At 50.6% G+C, this 17,573-nt stretch overlaps 4 protein-coding genes across 4 annotated transcripts; 2 read left to right on the top strand and 2 right to left on the bottom strand.

Moving 5' to 3' along the window:
- Positions 1-5,630: 5,630 nt before the first annotated feature.
- Positions 5,631-7,344, top strand: BO66DRAFT_388079 (glutamate dehydrogenase). Its single transcript, XM_025646465.1, has 3 exons — positions 5,631-5,826; positions 5,900-6,462; positions 6,521-7,344. Exons 1-3 carry the CDS (start codon positions 5,781-5,783, stop codon positions 7,292-7,294), a joined length of 1,383 nt encoding a protein of 460 aa, XP_025508430.1. The 5' UTR covers positions 5,631-5,780; the 3' UTR covers positions 7,295-7,344.
- Positions 7,345-8,743: 1,399 nt separating this feature from the next.
- On the bottom strand, positions 8,744-11,554 carry BO66DRAFT_397852 (putative MFS monosaccharide transporter; the record flags this gene model as incomplete). The annotated part of the gene is made up of 4 exons (XM_025648620.1): positions 8,744-9,344; positions 9,397-10,621; positions 10,679-11,147; positions 11,201-11,554. The coding sequence occupies 4 exons, from the start codon at positions 11,552-11,554 to the stop codon at positions 8,744-8,746; spliced, it is 2,649 nt and encodes an 882-aa protein (XP_025508429.1).
- Positions 11,555-12,709: 1,155 nt separating this feature from the next.
- BO66DRAFT_467878 (PPN1 endopolyphosphatase family protein) lies at positions 12,710-15,027 on the top strand (the record flags this gene model as incomplete). The annotated part of the gene is made up of 3 exons (XM_025652603.1): positions 12,710-12,832; positions 12,889-12,975; positions 13,035-15,027. 3 exons carry the CDS (start codon positions 12,710-12,712, stop codon positions 14,790-14,792), a joined length of 1,968 nt encoding a protein of 655 aa, XP_025508428.1. The 3' UTR covers positions 14,793-15,027.
- A 72-nt stretch (positions 15,028-15,099) lies between these two features.
- BO66DRAFT_388077 (RlpA-like double-psi beta-barrel domain-containing protein) lies at positions 15,100-16,119 on the bottom strand. Its single transcript, XM_025646464.1, has one exon. It carries the CDS (start codon positions 16,001-16,003, stop codon positions 15,170-15,172), a length of 834 nt encoding a protein of 277 aa, XP_025508427.1. The 5' UTR covers positions 16,004-16,119; the 3' UTR covers positions 15,100-15,169.
- Between the last annotated feature and the right edge of the window lie 1,454 nt (positions 16,120-17,573).

The following is a 17,573-nucleotide window of genomic DNA, read 5'->3' as shown; positions in this document are numbered from 1 at the left end:
TATCTTCCAACTGTATGTGCACAGTACTGTGCCTCATTCTGCCAGTCAAATAAGAATCGTTTCGCAATGCATATATCCAGAAAGCTGCAGTGCTATACATTTTGAGTCCGCACTGGCATAGCAACTACAGAGAAGTACAATCACCTCGGATAAGTCACAAGCCGGCCGCTTTCACGTGCTCTCCTATATAAAAATACTTAAAGAGCAAAATACTATAAAACTATAAATACTTAATTAATTTATATAAAAATAGGCTTAAAATATTTCTAAATAGCTATTTAATTAATTTCTTAATACTTTGTATAGCCACCACGTACGGTAATATATACTAAATATTATTTTTATATAAAATTAATAATTTTTATAATTATTTTTCAGCTAATTATATTCTATTTATATTAAAAAATATAGTTAAACTCTGTAATATTAATAATTTTATAATATCGCTTAAATATTATAAGCTTTATATAATATTATATATTTTTAATTAGATTTAAATCCGGAAACTAAGCCGGCTATTCTATTTATTATATTTTTATAATATTTTAATAGATTTTTACTATTTTAATAATATATTAAATAGTATTATTTTTCTACTATAATATATTTCTATATTTTTCAGCTATTTTTTTATAATATAAATAGCTAAATTTAAAAAAAATTATATTTATATATTTAATAAAGTTTATTCTTTAGCCCGAAGTTAAAATATAAAACTTTTTGAATAAATTATATAATATTAAATTCTAAATATTAAATATTAATTTATCTAACTTAAAAAAAGACTTTAAATAGTTAGATTTATATAAACAGCTATATTTTTAGTATATTTAAAATAAAAATATAATAATACTAGTCTTTTTCTGTAAATTTAATATATTTTTAGATTTATTTTAATTAGATTATTTTTTATTTTTTAGTTAAAAATAGCTTTTTTCTCGGTCTAAAAATATATATTTTGTTTTTATATAGATATATATAAATTATACTAAAATAAAGAAGATAGTTTAATTTTAAAAAAGTAGCTAAAGCAGTCAAAGTTTTAAAAAAATTTTAGACTATATAATAAATTAAAAAATACTAATTTTTTATAAAAAGCTTTAAAAATCTGTTTTTATATTTTCGTCTTAGAATAAAATCTTCTAACTAAGTTTTTTATTTTTAAATAATATAAATAACTAAGAATTTTAAAATATCTATTAGTCTATTAATTTTAGCAGCAGAAAGCCCACTTTCTAAAAGCTTAAATAATAAATAAATAGCCTTATCTAAATATTTACGTCTTTTTATTTTAGGAAATCTAGACATCTTAATTTCTTGGGTAGATAAAGTAAGAAATTTAATAAAGTAAGAAATAATATAGTTAATTATAGATCACATGTGCTAAGAACTGGCTTGTAACTTATCCGAGGTGATTATACCAGAAGTGTATACACTACCTTGACCGGGTGTATCTGATACCCTGTACATGGGCTGATTTCACACCCATTGGCCTCACAAGCAGGGTGCTAACTCTTGGCTAGGATTACCTATGGTATGTGTCTTAGACATGCAGTCGTAGATAGAACTGATCCCATGTAGCCTGTCAATTAAAAATTAGACTTCTTCTGCAGAGGAGATATTCCCCGGGCTAGCTCTTTGTGTTTCTCATTCGCTGTCAATCGTTCTACGAGTAGGGATAATTCTCCCGAGAGACGAGAGCATACTACCTATCCTATGTGATATCCAGCGGTTGTATTCAATAGCTGCAGCAAACTCACGAGACTGACTGTACTTCTTCTGCGCCTGTCAGATAGCGTATGTACTTGAGGCCCTGGTTGATACTCGTCCTTGCTTTGCTGTCTTCATCGTTCCCTTCCTTTTACGCCTCTCGTTTCGATATTAGAGATGATCTTTGTTTTCGTGCAACTTTCGTGTCGGCTTGTGTTACAATCAATTTTTGGTAGTATGTTATGATTGCCAGTCTTCCAATGTAGAAGACTTCGATACGATGTCAGTCAGTCAATGAGACAATAGCTTGTGCCAGAAGCAAGTGCAACAATGATGGGCTCGCCGATAATTGTCAAGCCTGAGCTTCATACTTCTAGCTCACCAGCCCCATAGTTCTAAGTTGTGGGGTGTCCAATCCGACACATCGAGCCTACAACAATGCAATGGACAGTAGGAATGTATTTCGACAATCCATTATGCTAATTGTTCACACAATATGAGATCTTGGTCGCTCTTAATCTGATGAATGAGCTGCACCAGAAAGCCCTTCTGATAAGGGAATGAGTTCGGTGGTGTGTTGTCAGCTTCGAAGATGTTTCCAGACTGAAAGTTCTGTTCTTTCTAATTGTCTGGATTCCATTGAATGATCCGCATACGGACGAATAGCTGGACTATGTAGCACATGGCGAGCCTCGATGTGCGAGAAGTGACATTACACTCGAGACATGGCTAGTATATGACATGGTAATGGCAGATCTGGGACTGATGTCTAGATTTGACATTCCGCCAACGTGCCCGCATGTCTTTCGTTGCTGCTTCCTTCTTGGCTAGCACTGGCACGAAGTATGGCCTGCCCCTGTCCGTGTGTCATGTGAGCGCGGCGAGAGTATAGACCCCCCCCCTCTTTCCCACCTGCTCGTCTCCAAACTCGAGGCGGTTAAGGGCTAGGCGCTGGAGTGAGCGAGCGATGAGCGCAATGACATGTACAGGAGTGAGTGGAGCACGCTCCAGAAGCTGCGCAGTTTCAGTAATGCAGATTAGCGAGATCGTTTGTGTTGGAATGCAGCTTGTTTCCAGAACCACGCTTTATGCATGCATGGAGTCCTCGAGCGCCTGGCCCCCCCGAGGTGCTAGGATGGCGGCCCGCACAGCCTATTTCGCATTCTGTTTTAACATGCAGGTATTGCCTGACCTTGGTTCATGTACTTCGCTAGCTCGCTACGCACATGCCTGACTCAATGTACTCGGGCAGTCGTTATTCGCAGAAGCAAATATAGAGTGTCCTCTTGTATTGTTCTCAAATTCCTGAAATGATCGTAGCGTAGGTATGCTGATGATCCCTTTGTTGTTGCTTTCCGCTCCGAGCGGGATCTCGGACGACACTTGTCCCCTAATGCGTCAAACGAGAACAACAGGCTAAAGAACCAGGCTGTAATTGATGGATCCTTCGAAGTCCTCAACAGGTCAGTGAAATGGGAACCCCAGGCCGATAAAGCGTGGTTCACTTGATTGGTGGTATAATCACCAGGGAGACTGATGCCGACATCGGATCCTACTTTGCCCCTGGAGGAATGCACTAACGCTAAGAAAAGTACTGCCGCTGATGGTGAGAGCGGAAAAGGACAGCAGCGCATGGCTAGTGTAGTTTCCCTTGCCTACCTACTGACAAGTACCCTGTAGTGTATCTCATTGGCTAGCAGGCGATGTTAAGTAAAATGAAAAAGTAATCATGGTAGATATCGACGCGTCTTGTGGCGTTGAGCCTGATGTGATTTTCAATTCACCTAACCCAATTGTATGTGATCGAAGTTGCCCTGGTGCATAAGGTACTTTCCCCGGATCTCGCATCTTACTCCCCCCCCCCATCTTCCCCAACAACCAAATGGATCAAAGACAGTTGCCTCCCCCAGATAACCAAGAAAAGACCAATTCGGGCCAGAATCCCTGTCAACAAACCCCGACCACCGACGGATGCATTAGTGGGGGGGGGGGGGGGGTTTGGGGGGGGGTTTGTGATCTTAGAGGCGTTAGAGACTTAGAGTTAAGACACCGCGTGCGCATTCCGCTCGGATGGCCGTACTCGGGCGAGTCGGCTCAGGGAAGGGAGTGGGGGAAGGATGATTAAAGAGGTTTAGTGCCAAAGTTTCTTCAGCACCTGCCAATGTTTAAGCCTGCCTGCACCGCAGATTCCCTCCCATTTCTCGAATTCGAGCCGTGAGTGAGCAGTGAGCACAGACGGGACAGCCTTAGTGCCACCCTCTCGGGTCACGGAACTCGGCTACTTATCTATGACAATTGCACCGTGTCATTGGCTCTGATACCGTCGAGATAAGGACGGACAAGGGTCTTGGATTATGCTGATTGGCTCCGCAGTCACTGTAACTCGATTGGAATTGGTAACCTTGAACTTCCCCCGGCGCCATCACATGTGCCCCCCAGGTGAAGTTTGGCCAGTCAGCCGCAACCTAAAGGTTTCCTTGCTGCTGGGGCTGGAATTTTCATCGACCATTTGTGTACAGTACAATGACCATGACACCAATGTGATGTCGATGGCTTTCGAGTGCCCTAGAAGGTAGGGATGTGCCATTCTGCTGCGTTGCCTTTTTTTTGGTTAGCAAAGCGGTCTATACTACTCATAGGCAGATTTGTGATTAGGCGATGGGCAGTTTACCGGTGAGACGGACAGAGCAAGGCCACAGATGGTATGATCGCCCGGTGAACCGTGTGTTATACTTGCCCGCCTTCCCGTACCACCACCACCAGCCAGCGGCGGCCATCTCTTCTTCCCCCCTCCCTCCCCCCCCCCGCTGTGTCCACTGTCCACGACCCTACTCAGCTCAGCTCACCGGGAAGCCGGAGTCTCCCGACAGTTAACGATTCATCCTGTTTTCGGAGAGAACACCCAACAACGATGTGCTTCCTAGTTCTGAGACAGGCGAATTCCAGTCTTCAGAGGGCGCACTCTACGTAGAGATGATCGGGTTGATAGTGCGTAAAACAATCAGATAAGACTTTCGCTTACACGTGGGGCACACTGCACTTGGGGGATCTGAGGATCGATTCCGAGGTCACGTGCCGTCGATAGGCCTGCAGGGAGAGGCTTGGCATGCATTTCACATCGTACAGTACATGTACATGATGGGTTGGGAAGGGGAGCAGACCAGAAGTCCACTACTACTACTACTACTACTACTACTACTACTACTACTACTACTACTACTACTACTACTACTACTACTACTACTACTACTGAACAATAGTCAATGAACCCAAGAACAGCCCGGAGTAGACTACGTACGTTTCATCCAAAAAAAAATCTCTTAATCCAGCTCGCTTAGAGCCTTGCATCCCGAGAGATTCCTTGCCACACGAGGATTTCCCGGGAGGACTGAAAGCGGCGAGAGGGGCGGGTTTCCGCCGATAGATAACGGGCGCAGATTCTGTGACCATAAACTATCGACTAACACTGCCCCGAACTTCGGACGCCCACCCGGCATTGCTTTGCCGTGATTAGTCCCGCTGCCGTTGACTGCCTTACTACTTTTTCCTCTCCGGCGGGGACTTCTCTACTGTGTACGTTTCGTCCGACTCCGGCTGTTACTGTACACCTTTTTGGTGTTTCTTTGATTTTCCCGTTTCCTTTTTTCTTTTCTTTCTTTCTTTTTTTTTTTTTTTCTTTCGTTTTGCCGTCCGGACAACCCTCTTCCGCTCCGACCCAGTGGCACCCACCATCCACTGCTACCTACCATGACTGCCACCACAAACCCAGTCCGGGGTCGGGGGTAGAAGCAGAAGAGGAGGAGGGGGAGGGGAGGGGAGGGGGACTGAAACGGGAAGGGAAGTGCAGAAGGGGGGAAACCCGGAAGAAAAAGAGGCAATGGGAAAGATACATAAACCAACCCATTCTCTCTCCTCCCTCATCTCTTTCTCTTTCTTTCTTCCCATCCCCATCCTCCATCTCTCTCCCAGACCAGGTCTTAAAAAGTCTTGTCGGGTATCCTTTGGGTCATTCTTCTTCTTCTTCTTCTAACAACATCATACTAAATACTTTCTTCCCTCCCTCATTCACCATGTCCAACCTTCCCGTTGAGCCCGAGTTCGAGCAGGCCTACAAGGGTATGTTCTTCTATCAATCCAAATAGCTACCCAATTTGTTTCCGCTGTACCTAACAATCCCCCCCCTTCACAGAGCTTGCCTCGACCCTCGAGAACTCCACTCTTTTCCAGAAGAACCCCGAATACCGCAAGGCTCTGGCTGTCGTCTCTGTCCCCGAGCGCGTCATCCAGTTCCGTGTCGTCTGGGAGGATGACCAGGGCCAGGTCCAGGTCAACCGCGGTTTCCGTGTCCAGTTCAACTCCGCCCTCGGCCCCTACAAGGGTGGTCTCCGCTTCCACCCCACTGTCAACCTCTCCATCCTCAAGTTCTTGGGTTTCGAGCAGATCTTCAAGAACGCCTTGACTGGTCTGAGCATGGGTGGTGGTAAGGGTGGTTCCGACTTCGACCCCAAGGGCAAGTCCGACAACGAGATCCGCCGCTTCTGCGTTTCTTTCATGACTGAGCTCGCCAAGCACATCGGTGCCGACACTGATGTCCCCGCTGGTGATATCGGTGTCACTGGCCGTGAGATTGGTTTCCTCTTCGGCCAGTACCGCAAGATCCGCAACCAGTGGGAGGGTGTCCTTACTGGTAAGGGCCTCACCTGGGGTGGTTCCTTGATCCGCCCCGAGGCTACCGGTTACGGTGTTGTCTACGTATGTTATCCTTCCGTTTCTGGCATCACAGGCGCATTGTGCTAACAGGACATCGCAGTACGTTGAGCACATGATCCAGCACGCCACCAACGGCGCTGAGTCCTTCTCCGGCAAGCGCGTCGCCATCTCTGGTTCCGGTAACGTCGCCCAGTACGCCGCCCTCAAGGTCATTGAGCTCGGTGGTTCCGTTGTTTCCCTGAGCGACAGCCAGGGCTCCCTCATCGTTGTCAACGACTCCAGCTTCACCCCCGAGGAGATCGCTTTGATTGCCGACCTCAAGGTCGCCCGCAAACAGCTCGCCTCTATCGTCTCCGAGGGTGTCTTCGCCGACTCCGCCAAGTTCAAGTACATTGCTGGTGCTCGTCCCTGGAAGCACGTTGGCAAGGTCGACGTTGCCCTTCCCTCTGCTACCCAGAACGAGGTTTCCGGCGAGGAGGCGCAGGCGCTGATCGATGCTGGAGCCAAGTTCATCGCCGAGGGTTCCAACATGGGCTGCACCCAGGAGGCCATCGACACCTTCGAGGCCCACCGTCAGGCCAACGCCGGCAAGGCTGCCATCTGGTACGCCCCCGGTAAGGCCGCCAACGCCGGTGGTGTCGCCGTCTCCGGTCTCGAGATGGCTCAGAACTCTGCCCGCCTCAGCTGGACCTCTGAGGAGGTTGATGCCCGTCTCAAGGACATCATGCGCTCCTGCTTCAAGAACGGTCTCGAGACCGCTATTGAGTACGCCACCCCTGCGGAGGGTGTCCTGCCTTCCCTGGTCACCGGTTCCAACATCGCTGGTTTCACTAAGGTTGCTGCTGCCATGAAGGACCAGGGTGACTGGTGGTAAATGCTTCGCATCGTCGGTGAGATGGTGCTATGATGATGACTTTTCTTCTCCCGTTTTGTTTCAGCGCATGGATAGAGGCGCCGGTTGCTTTACTTCATAGTACATATTTACTATACCTTTTTCACAATCATGAATCATGAATGTCAAATCAATGGTCATTGCTATGCGTAATCACTAGTCCTCGCATCTAGTTCCACGGAGACTCATGTAAGCCCGCCGCAACATAGATCTTAAATGATAGTCCCACATTCCTGTAATAAGCTTTCGATCGGGTCTTGGCTTGGAGATATGCTGACAAGAACAATCTAACTTACTGACGAGGTGCTCCTAGGACTCGAGGGGCTTTCCGCCTTCCTGCTCAGGCCGGTAGGAGGTCCCCCCATTCATCTGCCCTCCTTGCCAACTATTCATCTCTTGAATGATCAAGGAATCCAGACATCCAGACATCTTACTCCGTACAGATCAACTCACCCCCACCATTTGAGTAGTGCTCACTACGCATATGCAGAAGATGATAACGACATTTCCCTCCAGACACTCACCACGAGCTGAGAACATACATACTACATCTGCAAGGTTCACCAAGCCGAGTCAAAACCATCACGTCACGTAGATAGGTATTATGGACGTACATACGAGCTCTCGTTGTATTCCAAACTTGCATCGGGCTCTTTCACTGCACTGCATTATTGTTGGGCGCCTCGAATCTATCTGCTTCTGCTTGAAACCGGGTGCCCGGAACCTCGCGAGGATAATACGTTTGGTTTGTTGTTGCACCTTACCTAACTTGGTACACAACAAGTTGACTGGGTAGTGCTTTGGATACAGGGTGGAACGGGGTATGGTATCACTGTACGTTACAGGTGGTACAGTACATGACAGGAAGTTACCATAAGGTATTAAATTACGTTACAGATTCAAGTACGGGTAGTCACCTCACCTCAAAAGTTGTTGAAGTGCCGTGGCATTTGCGACTAGGGTTCCCGCACGCACAGCCACTGCCTGGACGAGCCACAGGCCTGTGACAGACATTGACAGACCCACCCGGGGTTGTCCGTACCTGACTGTACGTCTTAGATCTTAATTGTTGAGTCGAGCGGCATGAGACAGTTGGGGACACTATTACAGTAGACAATATGTTCAACCATGAAGTCTTCGAACTCTATATGTATAGACTGTTCGACTCTATCAGGGTACTTTGATTCGTAACCCTGCTTCGCTGTACACAATCGTCGACAATTGTCTTCCGAAGTATAACTATATGCTGTAGCGAGCGACTCAAATGACGCTTCAACTGATGTCAACGCTACCACGGTGCGACGCTGTTGATTTGTCATTCCAAATGCTAATGCAACCTGACGCCATGCTAAATCCAGGATCAAACAAAATATTAAACAATGTATGGGTATCACAAGGCATATCCCCAAGGGGAGAAAACAACAAAGCCAATCACCCCGTCAGTTGCACGGTCGGTAGCGGATCCAAGAGCACACTGCGCCGTCGCGACAGCACTCCTCCCATGGACGGATTGTCCTTGGCACGCGGCACGCCGCGGCTACGGCGGCGAGGATGTCGCAGATGTTCGTTGGGCACCGGGTCCACCTGCTTCTTGGCCGCCGGTACGAGGTTCAAATATATTGGAAATATGGCGCCCGCGGCGGAGACCGCCACGAGAACGCTATACGAGTAGGGTACGCCGCCTACCAGTTGCGCTGCGTACTGCGCAAACGGGAAGATACCACCGCCCCCTCCGATGGCCATCGTCAGCAAACAGCCGGCTGTCTTGGTATGCCGTCCCGTGCCCCGCAAAGCGATGGCAAAACTGATACTGAAGGCACCGCTTTCGAACAGATATACAAGCTCCGCCATTGTCACCGCCGTGAGGCCGGTAGTATGCATGCATAGCGCGGCGCACACAATCATGCCAATGTAGGACCACAGCAGAATCCAGCGTGGCTTCAGAAACCATTGCAGAAGAGCGGCTAAAAAACGCCCTACTGCAAAGACTGTGTGCCCAATGGTCAAGAATTCGAAGGGGCTTAAGGAAGCGCTGTACCCACTTTAGTGAAATGAGCAAAAGGAGATCAGGATAGGAAACTCACTTTGGATGAACCTCCTCGACAAAACGCGCGAAGCTCATGGACAAGACTTCTTGGCCCGCGACATACATGAACACGGACCATATACCCAGGCCCAGTGTGACCCAGACCACCGGCAACCCCGCCACATGAGCACGATTGTCGGATCGCCGACGGTTTGCCAACTCTTCCAAATCAGCATCGGAAGCCTCCGGAACAGGCAGGTAGTAGAAGACGAGGGCCAGGATCACGTCGAATAGAGCGATGCCAAGGTAGGTCCACTGGACGTCTACCAAGGAGGATACATCAGTAACCTTTTTAAACAGAACCTTTTTCGCCAGTAGCTGCGAAACAACACTGCCAACAGCCTGGACACCCTGTGAGATGTTGAGACGAATCTCGGAGTTTTCGAGCGGACCGCATAGAGCAATGAACGGGTTGCCGGCTGTCTCAAGCACGGCCAAGCCGAACCCGACAATAAAGTTGGACACAGCGAACGCTGAATAAGAAGTCAACACAGCGGAGGGCCAGAAGATGAGGGAGCCGCATGCGTAGATGCAGAGGCCCGTTATGAATGAAGCCTTGAAGCCCCAATGTTTGAGCACCGGACGGCCCACAAGCGGTGGGCCCAACAGATACCCACCGTAGTAGGTCGCGTGCAAGCCGTATGACCGATATACACCAAGATGTAGGATTTTCTTGAATTGCTCATTCAGCATGTCGAGCAATCCATAAGCAAAGCCCCAGAGGAAGAACAAAACAGTGGTGAACGCGATCGGTGTGATGGACTCCTTGTTGCTCAGCTTGAGCATGTTCGCGGGCTGTTTCATATTGACGAAGTCGAAGAAGGTGATACTGGGCGGGTAGGAGGAATTGGTCACTGTGTTCGTGCGCTGCTCCACGTCGGTCGCTTCCGCGCCTGATTGGGGCGGCGGGGCGGCCAGAAACTCCGTCAGATCGACGCGTGCGTCGCTGCCAGCCTGACTGCTCCGACTCTCCGACTGGGTGGGTTTAGGGTTAGGGGTTCCATTTGACGGGGCAGGTCGGGGCACAGAGTCCCCGACTGCAATGGGCGCCAGCGCCTGTAGCGGTTGGGTGCCAGGCGAAGAGGCCTGATAACTTTCGTCGGTGTCGCGAATGAGCTTGGGAAGCAATCGGGCGACGAGCGGCTTGAGGCTAGGAACGCAGGCGCATATAATGGACACATTGACTTCGATGACGGACCACATAAAGGAGAATGCCGCGTACCCTAAAGCTTGAAGTTAGAGGTAGACGAAGATGCAACCACGGGGCACAGTTGACTAACAGCTCAAATCGTCGCCGGGGGTACCCTGGAGGTGAACTTCTTTGAGGGCGATCTGACGGGAAGTCGCAGCATCTTGAATGTAAGCGATCCGAATGACATCAACTACGGCGACAAAAAATCCAAAACTGAATGTGATGACGATAATGATTTTCTGCTTGCGCGGCAGGCGCATTCGCGTAAGAATGGGATTCGGTAGGCAGAGGATGGCCAGGTCGGTAATGATGTTGACTGGGGAGGAGGATAGATAGAGGGTGAGGATGTCAATGCACTTGGCGCCGTCGGGCAAGGGGTATGCGACAGCAGCACTGACTGGACGACACTGGAAGACGTTGACAAGGGTGAGGGCCAGGCCAGCGGCATTGACGACGAAGAGGGTGACGTAGGTGGCCCAGCGGAAGATCTTTTCGCCTTGTGTAAGGGTCAGGTAGAAAACAAGGATGGAAGTTTTGATGGCCATCAAGGTTGGGTTCTGGGTCGTCCGTGAGCCGAGCGCAGAGAGCAGAAGCGGAGCGGAGGACTCACGTAAAGGACGGTAAAGGCGTAGTCGGCGCGATTGAGGCCGGGCCGTTGCTCGGGGCGAATATTGACATCGTGAAGTCCGAGGCCTTGGTGGGTAGCATAGAAGAGGGAGAAGGAGAAGCCGAAATCAAGGACCTGGGAGGGTTGTTCGGGAGTATGGTCAGTTCGCTTATCGCCCAGTATGGAGAAAATCGATATGGTGGATAGATATACCCAGGCCAAAAGCATAAGATAGTCATGCAGGGCAATTTTGCGAACTATAAAAAGGCGAGAGACGAAGCGTAAGGCAACAAAGACCGTGGCGACAATAAAAAAGACAATTGAGACGGTTAAAACAGTCGGTCGTTGGTCTTCCATCACGGAGAGAGAAGAGGGGGAGAGCGGAGGAGAGCGAACTCGGAGGGAGCGGAAGAGTCGGTTAGAGGCGGGGAGGAGGAGAAGAAGGAGGAGGAGGAGGAGGGGAGGGAGGCAGGCCCATGATTGACTTCTCGCTCGATGGATTCACGGCATGGAGGCAGATAGATGTGTTGAAAAGAGAGTGTGGGTGGTAAAAGGAGAAGGAAAAGAGAAAAGAGAAAATAAGAATAAGGTTGAGGGGATGAAGCGGAGAAAAGGAAGAGGAGAAAGAGTTGGAGAGGAAAAGAAGGCAGGCAGGAAAGCAAGTAAGCAGGAAAGAGGAAAATAGACGAGAGGGAAAAAGAGGGAAAAAGGATGGAACCTCCAAGTTCCAACCACGCAACTTGGAAGGCTTACTCGACAATTTAATTTAAAAAATACGGAAGAAAAAAAAAATAAAATAAAATATGGCAAATTAAGTAAGCTAAAGCAATCGCACTGAATCTTGATCGACAGTCACTCTTCCAAGTTAAAGGAGTTATTTCACTACAGAGTACGGAGTAGCAAGACCAACAATTGATTGATGGAGGGATGGAGGGATGGACAGTAGAAAATGGTAAGGATGAGAGAGAAGAAGGAGTATTTCTCTTCACCCCCTCGCGTGGCATTTCTTACATAGACGGACCCGTTACGGAGTAGTTATCATTATCCGCAGTAGGAATTTGTTCCTGGCCGATCGACTCTTTAATGTTTAATAGTACGGTGTGATAGATTATCTGCATGGGGATCTTCATTTGGTCTCCAGATTGATTTGTGCACTATACTACTTCAGTCCTCTTGTTGAATGGGGGCCATTGCTTGATTTGTTTAGCGAGGTCTTTTATCCCCCGCAATCTTTGCTGCCATCGGATGACAAGCTGACAACTTCTGCTACATCATAAAGCCCTAACCTAACCACCGCTGATAATGCTCTCTTCATCAACCAGGATCTTCCGCTTCGGTGGTCTTGTTGCTATCACATGGTCCCATCCATCGCCTCTATTATGGGTTAAATCAGCCAATTCGACCCGAAGCTCGGGGCATATGAACACTCCTGCACAAACAACTCTTGTATAAAGAACCGACCTTGGGTCTTCAATCTCCCTTTCTCGATAACGGCTCGGCCCTCTCTTCACCATGAACACTGCGATAATCCTTGTGACCCTACTGACGGCTGTAGCTGTCTGTCAGGATCACGATTACTGGGTTGACCGAGTCTGGGGGGAGCTGCAGCAGGCTGTGACGTGTGCAACCTGCGAGGTGAGCGGAACGCTAGCCGAGATGACTGACTGGCCATGGATTGATATTGGTTGCAGATCCTGTTAGGCACATTGAAGGCAGTGGCGCATCAGGGCCCGGATGTTCTGAGAGCAGTCTTGGAGGAGGTGTGCACGCAGGCCAAGGTAGATCGATCATCTCTTTGTCTTGTTGTCTTGTTGTCACTCTAAATCGCCGAGTCCAGATTGCCGATGCCGATGTGTGCCAGGGCACCGCGGCCGCCCAAGCGCCCAGCGTCTTTTACATCCTCGAACAGCTGCAGATTGAATCGGTGACCAGTCGGTTGATGTGCGCCAGCTTGGGTCGCTTGTGTCCGTGGCCTGAGATCGATTTCAATCTGACTCTGCCACCCGAGCCGCCGAGCCAGCCCATCACGAGGAGCGTCAACGATAATATAAGGGAGGGTGAAAATCGAACCGTCCGCGTGGCCCATCTCAGCGACACGCACGTTGACCGCTTCTACACGGCGGGAGCCAGCTATGCCTGCTCGAAACCCATGTGCTGCCGGCCTTATACAGCGGCTGATGCGCCCAACAGCACGCTCTTCCCCTGCGGTGACTGGGGCAATCCCCGGTGCGATCCTCCCATTCGCCTCCTGACTGACAGTCTATTACCCGTCCTGCAGGGCCTTCAGCCTCCGCTGGCCTTCACGTTATTCACCGGAGACGTCGTCCCCCACGATTTCTGGCTCACCAGTCGAGCCTCCGTCGAAGCCGACTACAACACCACGTATACAGCCCTGCAGCCCCTCACCCGCCAGGGACCCGTCTATCTCGCCATCGGCAACCACGACACCTCTCCGATCAACCTCTACCCAGTCTCTCCCACGCCATCCTCGAGTCTGACGCCGCAATGGGCCTACGACCTCTTCGCCTACTGGTCGAACCGCCTCTCCCTCCAACCGAGCCTACCATCACCAGGCCCCCAACCCAAGAACCACGGCAACTACAGCATCCTGCACCAGCACCACCACCACCACCACCAAACCAAAACCCCCCAAACGTCCCCACCACTCAAGATAATCTCCCTCAACAGCCTCCTCTACTACCGCCTCAACATCCTCAGCTACACGACCCCCCCAACCCCGGACCCCCTCTCCCAATTCGCATGGCTGACCACCGAGCTCCACCAGGCCGAACGCCACCACCAGCGCGTCTGGCTCCTCACGCACGTGCCCCCGGGCAACTCCCACATGCTGCCCTGCTACGCCCGCGCCCTGAACCGGATCATCGAGCGCTTCCGCGCCACCATCGCCGCCATCTTCTCCGGACACCGCCATCTGGATCTCTTCCAGGTGTACCACCGTCACCTTAGCCCCAACAATGCCTCAACCATGCGCAGCAGTCGAATGATCCACAATCCCAGCCGCGAAGCCGTAGCCATCAACTACATCAACCCCAGCCTCACGTCCGAGCGCGGCCGCCCGGCCTTCCGGCTCTACGACGTCGATCCCGCCACCTGGGCGGTGGTGGATTATATGGTCTACGTGGCGGACTACGAACCCTGGGGGGCCGGGGCCGGGGCCGGGGCCGCCTCGTCTGCCGGACTGTCCCATGGTCACGATGTCGATGGTCACGCTGCTGATGGACATCACCACCCAGCCCATGGGGGCGCAAAGCTGACGTGGAAGAAGTACTACTCGGCGCGCGAGGCCTACGGTACCGACACGGAGGAGGACGGGCTCTCCCCGGCGTTCTGGGATGAGCTGACGGTGCGCATGGCCGGGAATGAGACGCTGTTCGAGGAGTGGTGGGCGCGACGCACGCGGGGCAGCTGGGTGAAGCCGTGTCACGGGATATGTCGGAGGCGGGAAATCTGCTACATGAGGGGTGGGCCGGACGACGGCGAGGGCGAGGGGTGGGAGGGCTGTCCGGGGAGTGTTCTCACCACGCGCGGTCATGGGAATGGCGTTGCCTGGATGGGGCGGTGGATGATGGAGTAGGTACCGAACGTTGTTGTGATCGTGCAAGGTGGACGACTACACACAGTGGGAGGGGCATGGTAGAGTGAGTACTAGTAGTGGATTGACTTGCCGAGTTTGCTACGGGTCGATCTCTGGATGGAAGAAGTCCTACTGGTAACTTGAACTTACCGCCCACTTTTTCCCAGTCCCTCGCTTTACTTAATCCCAGTTACTTGCTTTACTTGATTCCAGAGATAAGATGAAGAAAGAATGCAATCTATTCAGACCATCGCGCCGCGACGGGTTCGTTCCATTCTCCCAGATATCTCAACAAAAAGATATGCACACGAAAAAAAAAAAACTGGCAGCAGGGTAATCATTCTATCCATAAATCACATTTCCTTCACTTCACACATCTACTGGATATACCAGTCGACACCGCTGACACGGCCGGCACCCAGTTCGGCCAACTCGAGGAACAGCGACGAGGACAGATCGATGGAACCCTCGGTACAACCCATGCAGGTGTCGACGATGGTACCGGTGGCGGTCTTGCCGCCGTAGTTGATGGTCACCGTCTTGCCACAGTAGCTCTTCTGCATGATGGTGTGGGACAGAGCCAGGACGTGCTCGCTGTCGGTGTTGGTCTCGCCGCAGGATCCCAGACCGACCTCGTAGTAGGTGATGTCTCCGCTGCAGGGCGAGGACTCGGAGCAGACGCCAGAGGAGCCGGAGCCGGAGCCGGAGCCGGAGCCGGAGGAGCTAGCGCTGGTGGTAGTGGCGGCAGCAGCAGCGGTGGTGGAGGTGGAGGTAGAAGAAGAAGAGGTGGTGGTGGTGGTGGTCCAGGCCGAGGTCGTGGAAGTGGTGGAGGAAGTGGTGGTGGCGTGCCACTGCTCAGTGGTCGAAGTAGCGACGCTGGTGGTCCACTGCGGAACCTCGGGGGTCCAGGTGAAAGAGGGCACGGCGGGGGCGGTCCAGACGGGCTGTTCCCATCCAGCAGTCGTGGAAGTAGTGTGGGAGCTGTGGTGGGAGCTGTGGTGCGCCTGGGTGTGATCGGCGACCTTGTTCACAGCGTCGTTGGTGGCAGTAGGCTCGACAGTGACGGTGGTGGTCACGTCGACGGTGGTCCAGACAACAGAGGTGACGGTCTCGATCTCAACAACCTGGTCGCGCTTGTCGACGGGGGCGGCCGAGGCGAAAGCCGCAAGCAGGGAGCCAACGAGGGCAAGAGACTTGGTGATGGGAGCCATTGCTTTTTTGAATCGTGGAGTTTGACGAGGGGTATCGGGTTGATTTTTTTTTTGAGTCTAGAAAGCGGGTTGCTTGCTTGCTTGAGGGGATGTCTATCTAGACGAAGGACTGGCTGACTCTGGTCGACAGAGGAATTGGAGGATCTCGAAGATAAGGACTGACTGACTGACTGCACTGCAGTACGATAGCAAAGCGAACCCAAGGGAGTGTGGGTGTGAAAGAAGGAACGACAGACGCTGCTGGTTGAGGAGCGAGAAAATGAAGGAGAGGAGAGACCGAGAGGGGCAGCCCTTTATAAAGTATGGATGGAGGGGGATGGAGGAGGGACTGACAGTCAGGGCCGGGACCGTCTAAGGAAATCCGACTGGTGTTAGTGCACTAGTGTTCGGCTACAATAAAACGATTTTTTACTTTAAACTTTTCTTTTTTTTGGGAAAAAAAAAGATTTTATTTATTGAATTGAAATTATAAGAGTGAATATTATACGTACTCGTCATAGTGAAAAGTAAAAAAGGTGAAGGGAGAAAAAAAAGGAGCTAACCCACCGCAGGTGAGTTTGTTCACCTTTGAGGAAGGGAGCCCTGAGAGCCCTGAGTGTACTGCCAATCATCCATAACAAGCGTTGTCCCTGGCAGAGACCACCCCAGTCAAACCACCAACCAACAGAAAGGATTGGCCGGAGTTCAGGCCCCCGCAGGCTGGCCCGACGGAGGGAGACCCACTGCAGCAGCCCAGCTCGTGAACGCCCCGATCAACTGGTCAGGCACGGAACCAGTCAAAAGTCAAAACCACACTTTTGGCAACTGCGGAACCTGAACAGTACCTCAGGATTCAGGAACTGTCCTACCAGGCTACCACTCGACTGTAGGTACAGTACACTCCGGAATATTGTACTCGTACTCTGTCTGTCTGTCTTACCCTCCATGCCTTTACCCACTTCTCCTCACCGTCTCTCCCAGGGACCTACTACTGTTCACTGGGCACACTCTTCCCCTCTTTTCCCCCTCTTCCCCCATCTACCAATAACTCCTCGTCTGCCACCTCATCAACATGTGTTTTACCGCTGGCCACGCCTCGTATTGGACATTTGAGAAGAAAGGAAGAATGACGTGAACTGTACAGAGTACAGTCATTCAGCGCGTTCCTGAATGCCGACTGATCGACTGATTGGCGGGCCCCTCGATTGGCGCCGGTGTCTCAGCCAGGCGGGTTTGGAGGGCGACTAAGTGAGCTGACTGGTCGCCGCATTTGTTAGGTCTCCATTGACTTTTTCGGTGCTGTGGCTTGTACCTGGCCCGTATTCTTCGTCTTCTTTCTTCTTCTTCTCTGCAGGCACCAGGGCCCGTCCAAGGCCCAGGGCGGCATCGATCGGTCATTTTGATCATTTTATTGTGATGGACCCCCCTTTCCCTTCTCATTACCAAGAGTCCAAGACCAATAAATCCCACTCAGCCACAAGCCACATCCGATTGACTACTAGTACAGGTACTCATAGAAACGGTGCCTGACGGGACGGCATGCACAAATTATCATTATTTGGGTGAGCCTCAGTCAAAAGAAGACTTCAAA

Source organism: Aspergillus aculeatinus, assembly GCF_003184765.1.
Source record: "Aspergillus aculeatinus CBS 121060 unplaced genomic scaffold BO66scaffold_3, whole genome shotgun sequence".
Taxonomy (NCBI): Eukaryota; Fungi; Ascomycota; class Eurotiomycetes; order Eurotiales; family Aspergillaceae; genus Aspergillus; species Aspergillus aculeatinus.
The sequence above is the reverse complement of the archived record's forward strand: the minus strand, read 5'-3'. Positions and strand labels throughout refer to the sequence as shown.